This window comes from Gorilla gorilla, chromosome 21 (genome assembly GCF_029281585.2).
Source record: "Gorilla gorilla gorilla isolate KB3781 chromosome 21, NHGRI_mGorGor1-v2.1_pri, whole genome shotgun sequence".
In the NCBI taxonomy this organism is placed as follows: Eukaryota; Metazoa; Chordata; class Mammalia; order Primates; family Hominidae; genus Gorilla; species Gorilla gorilla.
The window spans coordinates 75,898,700-75,912,144 of record NC_073245.2 but is presented as its reverse complement, the minus strand read 5'-3'; the positions used below and the strand labels follow the sequence as shown (position 1 = coordinate 75,912,144).

Below are 13,445 nucleotides of genomic sequence, written 5' to 3'. Positions count from 1 at the left end.
CTGGAGACTTGTTCCCTGTTTCAGACAACCCTCATGCCAGTGTGGGAACACCGTGTCTGCAGGATTAATTTCTAGAAATGGAGGTGGAGTCAGAGGGGCATGTTTCTAGAAATGGAGGTGGGGTCAGAGGGACATGTTTCTAGAAATGGAGGTGGGGTCAGAGGGGCATGTTTCTAGAAATGGAGGTGGGGTCAGAGGGACATGTTTCTAGAAATGGAGGTGGGTCAGACGGGCATGTTTCTAGAAATGGAGGTGGGTCAGAGGGGCATGTTTCTAGAAATGGAGGTGGAGTCAGAGGGGCATGTTTCTAGAAATGGAGGTGGGGTCAGAGGGGCATGTTTCTAGAAATGGAGGTGGGGTCAGAAGGACATGTTTCTAGAAATGGAGGTGGGTCAGACGGGCATGTTTCTAGAAATGGAGGTGGGTTAGAGGGGCATGTTTCTAGAAATGGAGGTGGGGTCAGAGGGACATGTTTCTGGAAATGGAGGTGGGTCAGAGGGGCATGTTTCTAGAAATGGAGGTGGGTCAGAGGGGCATGTTTCTAGAAATGGAGGTGGAGTCAGAGGGGCATGTTTCTAGAAATGGAGGTGGGGTCAGAGGGGCATGTTTCTAGAAATGGAGGTGGGGTCAGAAGGACATGTTTCTAGAAATGGAGGTGGGTCAGACGGGCATGTTTCTAGAAATGGAGGTGGGTTAGAGGGGCATGTTTCTAGAAATGGAGGTGGGGTCAGAGGGGCATGTTTCTAGAAATGGAGGTGGGGTCAGAGGGACATGTTTCTGGAAATGGAGGTGGGGTCAGAGGGGCATGTTTCTGGAAATGGAGGTGGGGTCAGAGGGGCATGTTTCTAGAAATGGAGGTGGGGTCAGAGGGACATGTTTCTAGAAATGGAGGTGGGGTCAGAGGGGCATGTTTCTAGAAATGGAGGTGGGGTCAGAAGGACATGTTTCTAGAAATGGAGGTGGGTCAGACGGGCATGTTTCTAGAAATGGAGGTGGGTTAGAGGGGCATGTTTCTAGAAATGGAGGTGGGGTCAGAGGGGCATGTTTCTAGAAATGGAGGTGGGGTCAGAGGGACATGTTTCTGGAAATGGAGGTGGGGTCAGAGGGACATGTTTCTAGAAATGGAGGTGGGTTAGAGGGGCATGTTTCTAGAAATGGAGGTGGGTCAGAGGGGCATGTTTCTAGAAATGGAGGTGGGGTCAGAGGGACATGTTTCTAGAAATGGAGGTGGGTCAGAGGGGCATGTTTCTAGAAATGGAGGTGGGTCAGAGGGGCATGTTTCTAGAAATGGAGGTGGAGTCAGAGGGGCATGTTTCTGGAAATGGAGGTGGGGTCAGAGGGACATGTTTCTAGAAATGGAGGTGGGGTCAGAGGGACATGTTTCTAGAAATGGAGGTGGGTCAGAGGGGCATGTTTCTAGAAATGGAGGTGGGTCAGACGGGCATGTTTCTAGAAATGGAGGTGGAGTCAGAGGGGCATGTTTCTAGAAATGGAGGTGGGGTCAGAGGGACATGTTTCTAGAAATGGAGGTGGGGTCAGAGGGACATGTTTCTAGAAATGGAGGTGGGTCAGAGGGGCATGTTTCTAGAAATGGAGGTGGGTCAGACGGGCATGTTTCTAGAAATGGAGGTGGGTTAGAGGGGCATGTTTCTAGAAATGGAGGTGGGTCAGAGGGGCATGTTTCTAGGCTGCAGGCGGAGTGCCTTCCTCATAGCTCTCACCAACGACGCTGTTGGAGTCCTGCGTCCTGGGCCGGCACCACCACCCCAAGACTCTCCCGTATGCGTGGTAACGCTGGTTCCTTCCTGTGGGCTCTCTAGGGGAAAGTGGCCTCATGTACTGGTTTCTGCTTGCGTTTCTCATGAGTGTCTTTCCAGGGTTTCTCCAGAGCCCCTGCTTGCGGCCTTTGCATTTCCCTGTTGTGCTGTGACATTGGTCTGGAGTGCAATCGTGGGACCTCTTTATGTCATATCAGGAAATAAGTGGTTTGTTGTCCTTATGTTTTAAGCATTTTGCCACCACGTTCTTTCTTTTCTTAAAAAATTGTTTGTGGTGGCTGGGCGTGGTGGCTCATGCCTGTAATCCCAGCACTTTGGGAGGCCGAGGCAGGAGGATCACGAGGTCAGGAGATCGAGACCATCCTGGTTAACACAGTGAAACCCTGTCTCTAGCAAAAATACAAAAAATTAGCCAGGCATGGTGGCGGGCGCCTGTAGTCCCAGCTACTCAGGAGGCTGAGGCAGGAGAATGGTGTGAACCCGGAAGGCAGAGCTTGCAGTGGGCGGGGATTGCGCCACTGCACTCCAGCCTGAGCGACAGAGCGAGACTCCATCTCAAAAAAAAAAAAAAGTTGTTTGTGGTGTTTTTTTTCCTGGCATTGAAAGTTTTTATTTTTATTTTTTAAGGCAAAGTTATCTTTTTTTATTTCTTGGTTTTGTATTGTATGAGAAAACCCTTTGTCACTTTGAAACAAGTAAAAAAAACTTATTTTTTTCCTTCTATTACTTTTATGGTTTCATCTTTTACCCTTTTGTCTACAATTTAGTTTTTTATGAGGTTGGGCCATAGTGACTTTTCTTCTAAAATTTTGTATTTTCTGATAGTTTCTATAGCCATATGAAGTAATTATTGTGGAAATAAAACACTTTATTAAAGACAGAAATGGAAGCATAGAATCCTTGCTGGGGCACTCGCTGCCTCCATGCATCCTGCTGTTTTCACCTGCTGGGTTTTTTTTTTCCCGCTGAGACAGAGTCTTGCTCTGTCACCCAGGCTGGAATGCAGTGGTACAATCTCGGCTCACTGCAACCTCTGTTTCCGGGGTTCAGGCGATTCTCATGTCTTGGCCTCCCAAGTAGCTGGGATTACAGGTGTGTACCACCACACCTGGCTAATTTTTAAATTTTGGTTAGAGATGAGGTTTCACCATGTTGGCCAGGCTGTTCTCGAACTCCTGACCTCAAGTGATCTGCCCGCCTCAGCCTCCCAAAGTACTGGGATTACAGGCGTGAGCCACTGCACCCAGCCTCACCTGCTGGCTTTACCTGCTGGGTGCCATTCTGGGTGCTCGCCACCATGAACCAAACAGAAAATGTGTGATCTCGAGACCAGCTTGTCCCCATCAGTGCTCAGACCTGCGCAGCCTCTGCCGTTTCTTTTTGTTGTTGTTGTTTAATTTTGACGGCGTCTTGCTCTGTCACCCAGGCTGGAGTGCAGTGACACAATCCCCACTCACGCCTCTCGGGTTCAAGTGATTCTCTGGTGTCAGCCTCCTGGGTAGCTGGGATTACGGGCTCAAGCCACCACACCCAGCTAATTTTTGTATTTTTGGTAAAGACGAGGTTTTACCATGTTGGCCAGGCTGATCTCAAACTTCTGACCTCAGGTGATTCACCTGCCTCAGCCTCCCAAAGTGCTGGGATTATAGGCATGAGCCACCGCACCTGGCCTTTTTGTTTTTTGAGACAGAGTCTCGCTCTCTCACCCAGGCTGGAGTGCAGTGGTGTGATCTTGGCTCACTGCAACCTCTGCCTCCCAGGTTCAAGCGGTTCTCCTACCCCAACTTCTACAGGCATGTACCACCATGTCCAGGTAATTTTTGTATTTTTTTTAGTAGAGATGGGGTTTCACCGTGTTGGCCAGGCTGGTCTCGAACTCCTGACCTCAAGTGACCCTCCCACCTCAGCCTCCCAAAGTGCTGGGATTACAGGCTTGAGCCACCACATCCGGCCCCTCTGCCATTTCTGAATTCAGTTAGAAAAGTGTAACAGGTCAGCAAAGCGCTGTCAGGAAAATAGTGCCCTGCAGGTTGTGCCCTCCGGGATCCTGATTCTATTCTCTCCTCCCTTCACTTCACCAGGGGCGACCTGACAGAAGATAACATGGAGACAGAAAATGCAGCGGCGGCAGCTGCTGCGGCCTTCACAGCCTCCTCCCAGCTCAAGGAAGCCGTGTTAGGTAGGAAGCCGTCCTAGGTGGGAAGTCTGCCTTCTTGCCGCAGCAGGGACAGGACAGTCCTGCACTCCAAATGAGGAACAGCCAGAGTTATACAAGGTCTTTGTTCGGGCTGATTCCCAAGCTGTGTGCCCTTAGGAGTGAGAGGCCAGGCCCCAGGTCCCCCAGGTGGAGCCTGCCATGTGTCTGTAATGACAGCCCTTTCTCTGCCCATGACTAATAGGAGAGCAAAGTCACCTGGCCCCAAGTTTGCAGCTCTCTCCTCTTTTGGATTTTGTTTTCTTCTCACTGTTTCAGTACTCTTGTTTTGCCTGTGTCTGTTTATTATAACGATCAGTGAATGGTAGTAAAAAAAGGTTTTATTTTTTGAGACAGGGTCTTGTTCTGTTGCCCAGGCTAGAGTGCAGTGGCACGATCACCGTTCACCATAGCCTTAACCTCCCAGGCTCAGATGATCCTCCTACCTCAGCCTCCTGAGTAGCTGGGACTACAGGCATGTGCCACCACACCCAGCTAATTAAAAAACTTTTTTTTTTTTTTTTCAAGAAATAGGGTCCCACTGTTGCCCAGGCTGGTCTCGAACTCCTGGCCTCATGTGATCCTTCAGCCTCAGCCTCCCAAAATGTTGGGATTACAGGTGTGAGCCACTGAGCCTGGCCAGTAAAAATTCTGTTTTTTTTTTTTTTTTTGAGACGGAGTCTCACTCTGTCGCCCAGGCTAGAGTGTGATGGCATGATCTCAGCTCACTGCAACCTCTGCCCCGCAGGTTCAAGCACTTCTCCTGCCTCAGCCTCCCGAGTAGCTGAGATTACAAGCGCATGCCACCATGCCCAGCTAATTTTTGTATTTTTAGTAGAGATGGGGTTTTGCCATGTTGGGCCAGGCTGGTGTCAAACTCCTGACCTCAGGTGATCCACCCACCTGGGCCTCCCAAAGTGCTGGGATTACAGGTGTGAGCCACCTCGCCTGGCCCAGTAAAAATTCTTTTTTTTTCTTTTTTTGAGAGGGAGTCTTGCTCTGTCACCCAGGCTGGAGTGCGGTGGCGCGATCTCGACTCACTGCAACCTCCACCTCCCGGGTTCACGCCATTCTCCTGCCTCAGCCTCCCCAGTAGCTGGGACTACAGGTCCCCGCCACCACGCCTGGCTAATTTTTGTATTTTTAGTAGAGACGGGGTTTCACCATGTTGGCCAGGATGGTCTCGATCTCTTGACTTCGTGATCCGCCTGCCTTGGCCTCCCAAAGTGCTGGGATTACAAAAATTCTTTATAACACTCTTAATATTTTTCTTTTGCCTGAGATTAAAGGCCCTAGAACCTTTAAAACCTTAGGTTTCCCTAGAATTGTTTCCATTAAAGTTTGATTTTATTTTCCTAAGTGGCTCTTCAGTTGAACCATAGTTTAGTGGAATTCTGTTAATGTAACGATATTTAAATCTGTTTAGTGAGTTTAACCCTGAAACTCTAACGGCACTGATGGGCATGCCCTGCCCACCTTGGCTCTATCTCAGGCCTTCCTGGATTTTAATTTTTGGTTTCCATGTTGGTAGCTATTTTCTGCATTTTCAGGAAATGCTTTGAAGAGGTTGTAACTGATGTTCTGCTTTTACCCTTCCCTGTCAATGTGCCTGTGAGAAGTGAAGATGGCTGAAGAGGGGGAGAACCTGGAGGCTGAGATTGTGTACCCCATCACCTGTGGGGACAGCAGAGCCAACCTCATCTGGAGGAAGTTTGTGTGTCCCGGCATCAATGTGAAATGTGTTCAGGTGAGCACAGGCTGCATTCAGGGCCCAGGAGAGAGGCCTCATGGCGTCTGTGACTGCTTTGGGGGTGCAGCTGTGCCGAGTGCATCCTGAGGCAGGGTCTCCAGGGCTGGGGAGAGTGAAGGAGGTGCGGGAAGAACCTTCAGGAAGAGGAATTCGCTGTGGCCACAGTGCACTGTGGCAGGGAGGCTGGGAGGCCCTCCTGCCGTGTGGAGGAGGCTGCCCCTCCTAGACAAGGAGCTTTACCCAGCAGATCCAGTGAGAGCTGCTCCAAAAAGGCTGCCTCTTTGGTAAGGATTAGGATGAGTGGGAAAGGTCTTCTCTTTCTGACAATACTGATAGGTCAGGTGCCCAGGCTCACCTGTGCTGGAACAGCTGAAAATGCCAGTGAAGACATTTCCATAAAGCATCTTACAGATGCTGCCTCACACGGGCTAAGAAAGAGGAAGTGCTGAGGCCTGGGGACCTAATGGTGACAGAATTGAGAGGCAGATGGGGTGCCAAGCCCAGCTTTTGCCCTGAGAGCCTTGGCCTGAGCTTGGCTTTCCCAGCCTTGCAGGGCTGGAGATCAGAAGACAAAGCCCAGGGCTTCCTCGAGGTGTGTGTGCTGGGTGGTGACTGTCCCCTCCAAAGCTGGCACCTCCAAGGGTGAATCCACCACGTACTCCCATACCTCTTGTCCCTGGCACAGGGAAGGAGACACCCCCTTGAGGATTCATAGGTGGCCTGGATGGTCTGAAAGCCTCAAGCTGAGAGTGTCGTTATCAGTGGCTCCCAGCTGGCAGTTCCCCCAGGAATCTGACAGAAACAAACAAAAAGTACTTTTTGGAAGAATTCACCTTTATCTCAGGTTTCAAGTAATTTCCACAGAACCCTGGACACACAAGAAGTAGTGCTCCTGGAGCAGAAGCCACAGAAGTCACAGGCCCCACAGAAGCCACAGGCTCCACAGAAGCCACAGGCCGCACAGAAGTCACAGGCCCCACAGAAGCCACAGGCACCACAGAAGCCACAGGCCCCACAGAAGCCACAGGCCCCACAGAAGCCACAGGCCGCACAGAAGCCACAGGCCCCACAGAAGCCACAGGCCGCACAGAAGCCACAGGCACCACAGAAGCCACAGGCCCCACAGAAGCCACAGGCACCACAGAAGCCACAGGCTGCAGAGTCGGCCCTGCAGCAGCCTCGGCTGTTGGGGTTTTAAGGCTTAGAAGATAAAATCGTTATATTTAATAATTTATTTTAAGAAATAAAAGAGGCCGGGCGTCATGGCTTAACACCTGCAATTCTGTCACTTTGGGAGGCCGAGGCAGGAGAATTGCTTGAGCCCAGGAGTTCAAGAGCAGCGTGGGTAACATACTGAGACCCCAGTTTCTTCTTAAAAAAAAAAAAGAGCATGAGTAAAGCATAAGTAGATTCTGCAGAAACACGACTAGAGATAGGATTGAAGTCCAACACTTAGTGGATAGGTCTTCAGCAGGTTAGCCACAGCTGAAGAGAGAAGTAGGACTGGTAAATAGAAATAAAGCGATTTATTCAGGAAGCACGAGAGTCGAACACATCTATTTGAGTTCTGGAAGGAGGAGAGAGAGTCTGAGAACTTTCATAACTGAGAAAGAGTGGTCCACAGTGCGAGGGCCCTGACTGACCCCAGCCTGGATGAAGACCCCACTGCCTGCATGTAGGGTGGCTTTTAGCATCCAAATAAATAGTGATAGTCATGGGTCATCACTCGAGTAAAATAAAATCTATGAGTCTATATACCTATCTCCATATATTTCATGTTATTTATGTTAAATAAATGCATAGAGAGAAGTAAAGTGTGGGAGGAATGATGGGGTCAGAGTCATGAGCAGGTGCTCAGACTAGTTTCAGAGCATCCCTGTAAACCACGCAGCCATTGCAGACGTAAGTCGTAGCTGTGGTGGGAAAGCTGGCAGGTGCCTCCTTAACCCAGCGATCCATCTTCACATCATCAGGCTCGGGACAGACCTCCCCCTTGAGCCTCCTGATGCAGTGAGCAGGAGTTCTGTGGTGTTCTTCCAACAGTTCATAGCCTGACTCTACTCATGAGAAAACAGCAGAGACATATGGAGAGACAGCCTACGTAATACCTGACCCACAAGCTCCAAAAATTTTAAGGCGAAGAAAAACACAGACAGGCTGAGAAGCTGCTCCGTCTTTTTTTTTTTTTTTTTTTTTTTTTGAGATGGAGTCTTCCTCTGTTGCCCAGACTGGAGTGCAATGGCGCGATCTCGGCTCGCCGCAACCTCTGCTTCCTGGGTTCAAGTGATTCTCTTGCCTCAGCCTCCTGAGTAGCTGGGACTACGGGCACCCACCACCATGCCCGGCTAGTTTTTGTATTTTTAGTAGAGAGGGGGTTTTGCCATGTTGGCCAGGCTGAGCCCGAACTCCTGACCTCAGGTGACCTGCCTGCCTCGGCCTCCCAAAGTGCTGGGATTACAGGCGTGAGCCACCGCGCCCGGCCTGCTGCAGTCTTAATGGGGACAAAAGCCGAAGAGCAAGGCAGCTGCATGCTCCACAGTCTTGGGCTGGATCCTGCATCAGAAAAAAATGTAGGCTGGGCATGGTGACTCACGCCTGTAATCCCAGCACTTTGGGAGGCCGAGGCGGATGAATCACCTGAGGTCAGGAGTTCGAGACCAGCGCAGCCAACATGGTGAAACCCCATCTCTGCGACAAATACAAAAAAATTGGCCAGGCATGGTGGCATGTGCCTGTACTCCCAGCTACTCGGGAGGCTGAGGCAAGAGAATCTCTTGAACCCGGGAGGCGGAGGTTGCAGTGAGCCCAAGATTGCACCAGTGCACTCCAGCTTGGGCAACAGAGTGAGACTCCATCTCAAAAAAAAAAAATTTTTTTTTTTGCAATAAAGGCTATCATTGGAACAATTCATGAATTTGACTATGGACAATGGATTAGAGAATAATGTATGAATGATAATTTCCTGATGCGAGTTGTTCTGTGGCTGCGTAAGAGAAGCTTGTTCTTAGGAAATATACACAAGTGTTGAGGGCCCAGGGGCCCGACGTCTCTGCTTCACTCTCAGTAGCTGCACGCGCACAGGTCTAGGCGGGGGCAAGGGGGCAGACGGGAGCAGGCAGTGAGTCCGGAACGCACGTGTGAGAGCTCCCTGGACTATCCTGGCAATTATCCTGGGAGTTTGAAATTGTATTAGAATTAGAAGTTGGAAACACGAAAGAAATGTACCATAGGTGACATCATAATGAAATTCCAGAAGGACGGGGACAGAGAAGATCCTCAGTCTAGCCAGGAGGAGAGACGGATCGCTCAGGAGCAAGAATCCCGCTGGCCGCGAGCTCCCGAAAGCAGTGCAGGAGCAGAGGTAGCAGCGCCAGAGCCTCACTGTGTGGCGAGTGACGACACCGTGAGGTCGTCTTTAAAATTATGCTGGAAGAAAGACGTTTCCAGAAAAAGACACGAGTTTGCCACCAGCAGATCATGACTGAAGGATGTTCTGAATATGCACTGCAGGCGGAGATAGGAGGCCTCCAGATGGAAGCGCTGTGCTGTGAGGAGGTGTGAAGAGTCGGGGAAACGTGGGTCACCCGACCAGTCCTGTCTATTCAGCATCGAGAGAGACGCCCTGGAGGGCCTCAGAGATGAGAGCAGGGCCACGTGGCTGTGGTCTGGAGGGTCAGGAGTGGGCCGCGTTAGCTCCGGGGGGTCAGGAGCGGCTGTGTTAGCGCTGGAGGGTCAGGAGCGGCTGCGTTAGCTCTGGGGGGTCAGGAGTGGCCGCGTTAGCTCTGGGCTCTGGCAGCTCTGGTAAGCGTGACATGCTCAAGCTCCTGGAGCCACTCAGGAGAGTACAGCATGTAGCTTCCTAGCTGGGAGAGGAAAACCTGGGGTGAGAAGAGTAACAAAGGTGAAAGCAAGAAAGGAAAGAGGCAGGCCTAGGAGGGGCAGGGAGGTGAGGCTGGCTGAGCCCAGAGCCCTAGGTAGGATCAGGCCCTTTGGGTGCAGTTGAGTTTCCTAGGTGTGAGCCATGTTGGGTAGAAGTGATGGCCGGAAGCAGCCTCAGTCACAGCCAGTGCAGCCTTCCTGCCAGGCTCTGACAGTGGCCAGAGACTCTTCTGGATTCCACCTTCTGGACTTCTATTGGATCTCCCTGATCAGCCGCATGAGGGAGAGCCAGAGACTGGCTGGGCTCAGTGTTCCCGTCTGTGGCACAGGGGTCATGAGAGGGTGGGCTCAGGGATTGGGAACATCACTTCCTTCAGCAAGCTAGACTTGGGCACGGCCTGGGGGTGGAGGCGTCCCCCGTACTCGGGCCTCCTGGGTCCAGCTGCAGCGACCTCGTGACTCCTCCATCCCCAGCCTGCTTGTTTTCTAAGTAAATGCAGTTTTATTCCAGTTTTTGGTTTCAGTAACTGCTTGTGTAACAAGATTGAACAGGATATTTTATCTTCTCAGTTTCTCTGAGCTCCCACATGGGTGAAATTAGCAAGCAGGAAGGTTCCCCTGGCTTAGAAACAGACGAGTGTGTGTGTGTGTGTGTGTGTGTGTGTGTGTGTGTGTGTCAGAGTGAGAGCAGGTGCTGGCGTTTGCTGCACGGGGCAAGGTGGTGTCAGGAGGGACCTGAGGAAGGTGGTGTTCACAGCTCCACCTATGTGCTGGCATCTGTTGCCATCTGCGATGTAACGTATGCAATAACGTGTATTTATAAAATACATTGCACAGAAGCAGTTTGCTTAGTCTGCCTGGAGGAAGAGAAGGCCACACACCTTCTACCTGGTGTGGTCAGCCCAGCCCTGTCTAGCCCCAGGCACACAGCAGCTCGGCCCCCTCAGGGCTGGAGGAGACGCCACTCCCCACTGCAGCCACCGTGCCTGTGGGTCATGTCCTTGTTTTACCTGAATGCTCTGTAGGAGACCTGCACTGGTCAGAGCCGTGCCGTGGCGCTCTTCCTGCCTTGCGCCCCTGACTCAGGGTCAGGTAGGAGATGGGGGCACCCTATGTGGTGTCCCGGCCAAGCTTGACCCACGTGACTGTGTCCCCCACAGTACGACGAGCATGTAATCAGCCCGAAGGAATTCGTGCACCTGGCCGGGAAGTCCACCCTGAAGGACTGGAAGAGAGCCATCCGCATGAACGGCATCATGCTCAGGTGGGCGCTGGCGCAGGGTCAGCCTCCCTGCTGGAAGGGGCCCTGGCAGCTCTTGCTTTCTTGTGGGGTTTTGGGATTTTGAAGATGAGGCGTATTTTAGATGTGGTGAGTGCTGACAACCTCCCGGGTGGCTGCTGCACCTGCTCACACCCAAAACTGTAAACCCGTCTCCCACACTCCTGCCAACAGGGACACTATCAGATTTTTAGAATTGTTTTGTCAGTCATTTTAATTTCCACCAATTCTTTACCTGAAGGCACTTGTGGCTGTTTCACCGTTGTAAAATAAAGGGTTGGCTGGGCACGTGGCTCACACCTGTAATCCCAACACTTTAGGAGGCTGAGGCAGGAGGATCACTTGACGCCAAGAGTTTGAGACCAGCCTGGGCAAAATAATGAGACCTCATCTCTATTAAAAATTAAAAAAAATTATCTGGATTTGGTGGCATATGCCTGTGGTCCCAGCTGCTCGAGAGGCTAAGGTGGAAGGATCACTGGAGCCTGGAAGTCAAGGCTGCAGTGAGCTGTGATTGTGCCACTGCAATACAGCTTGGGTTACAGAGTGAGACTCTGTCTCAAAAAAAAAAAAACAAGAATAAAAGGGAAAAGAAAAGGGTCTGTTCCAATTATGCATTCTGAAAATAAAAAATAAAAGAAAGGTATAATCTGGTATTTGTGCATCAGATTTTGGCCTTTTATGTTACTCTTTATTTCTGTCCTTTCTTTCACTTTTTTTTTTGAGAGGGAGTCTTGCTCTGTTGCCCAGGCTGGAGTGCAGTGGCATGATCTTGGCTCACTGCGAACTCTGCCTCCTGGGTTCAAGCGATTCTCTTCCTCACCCTCCCCAGTAGCTGGGTTTACAGGTGCTCGCCACCACACCCAGCTAATTTTTGTATTTTTAGTAGAGACGGGATTTCGCCATATTGTCCAGGCTGGTCTCGAACACTTGACCTCAGGTGATTGACCTGCCTCAGCCTCCCAAAGTGCTGGGATTCCAGGCACAAGCCACGGTGCCCGGCCTTCACTTATCTGTGAATCATAAGCCTCAGTCTCGGTCTTTGTGGGCCTGGCCTCTACCTTGCTTCCCAAGGAGGGCCCCTGCTTTGTGCTGGAGTCAGAGTTTGAGACCTCACGAGTGACTAGCCCTGGGTCCTTTCCCATGGCTCAGGTCCTTTCCCTGTCCAGCTGAACTGGCCTCTGATTTTCTGCAACGTGGCTGGTGGCACAGCTGTGGGGACCACCGGCCAGGTAGGCAAGTCCTGAGCTGACCACAGAAGCATTAGCCTGTGTGTGCCTGAGGTCAGTGCTGCCCAAAGATTGAATGAGGCTGGAGCCTCTGACCCTCGTTTCATGGGTTGAGGCAGGCTCGTTGAGGCACACAGGACTGAGACCCTGGACCTCCGGAGAGGCAGAAGAGAGGGCCCTGGGAGGGCGGCTCTCAGCAGTTTGGGCCGTACGAAGCCTTCCTGGTAAAGATGAGGATGAGCGGCAGCCATGGCCGTTGGTGCTGTCCTGCGCCCTCATCACTCTTCTTTGCTGTCTCTGTGCCTTTAGAAGGAGGAAGGTTCTCCTGGAAGTGATTTCCCACCTTCCTCTGCTTCAGAATGAGTCACGCATGATGCAGGTGGACTGGGCCCACCTTTGTTAGCTGTGGGTCACTCCCTTGGGGCTGGGGTAGTGGGACATCCCAGAAAGGCCCAGCCCCACAGACTCTGACGGGCACCTCCAGGACACCCACTGGCCAGTGCTCGCCCCCTTCCTGGGGACAGTGCCGTGGCGTGGGCCTGGGCCGGCTGTTGCTTCAGCAGCAGGGTCCTGCACGCCGAGCTCGTGCTAAGAGGGAAGCAGAGCCCACCCTGCCCTGTGGAGCTGCCAGCGCCTCTGCTAGGACTGCCCCACACAGGTGGATGGCCCAGGTCAGGGTGGGCGGGCCAGGTGCCTTCGGCTCTGGGGCCGACCTGGACGCTCCATGCCACCGTCTGTCACAGGAAGATCATGGACTCCGGGGAACTGGACTTCTACCAGCACGATAAGGTCTGCTCCAACACCTGCCGCAGCACAAAGATTGACCTCTCAGGAGCTCGTGTGTCCCTGAGCAGCCCCACGTCGGCCGAGTACATTCCCCTCACGCCCGCCACAGCTGACGGTAGGTGCACAGGGCTGCTCGTCCTGACCCAGCCCCACCCTGGCCATGGCCACAGAGGGTGACATGCCCCTGGGTGGCCTCCCTGGTCCCAGGCGTTTGCTCACGCCAGGACTGCCGGTCTCCTGCCTGGGGCCCTGAGTTGTCTGGGATCAGCCTCCTCCTTCCTCACAGGGGAGATCTGGCAGAATTGCTGCTTTCATTGACAAGGAAGATTGAAGCACTTTTCTTTTTAAGCCATTTTCGTTGTAATATAACTCACGTGTGGGGAAGGGTATAGCAAGTAACAGAGAGTGCCTGGGCGCCCACCCGGCCCCCTCCCTCCCACCCCCACGGCCCAGCCCCAAATCTGGACCCGCTTCCCTCCTGACCTGGCGGTTTACGGAACTGCGCGCCTGTGCTCCCGCCTTCCGTGCTGGGTGCCTTGCTGCAGGTATT

The 13,445-nt window shown here is 52.2% G+C and overlaps 1 protein-coding gene across 2 annotated transcripts in view; it reads left to right on the top strand.

Annotated features, from left to right (window-relative positions):
* GMEB2 (glucocorticoid modulatory element binding protein 2) overlaps positions 1 to 13,445 on the top strand; it is a 38,250-nt gene that overhangs the window by 17,072 nt on the left and 7,733 nt on the right. The window contains exons 3-6 of one of the 2 annotated variants that reach the window (XM_031007438.3): positions 3,860 to 3,957; positions 5,592 to 5,719; positions 10,762 to 10,865; positions 12,853 to 13,010. In XM_031007438.3, the coding sequence (XP_030863298.3) occupies positions 3,860 to 3,957; positions 5,592 to 5,719; positions 10,762 to 10,865; positions 12,853 to 13,010 (488 nt within the window). The remainder of the gene's footprint in view (positions 1 to 3,859; positions 3,958 to 5,591; positions 5,720 to 10,761; positions 10,866 to 12,852; positions 13,011 to 13,445) is intronic. The other variant, XM_019016753.4, reaches the window with a different exon arrangement.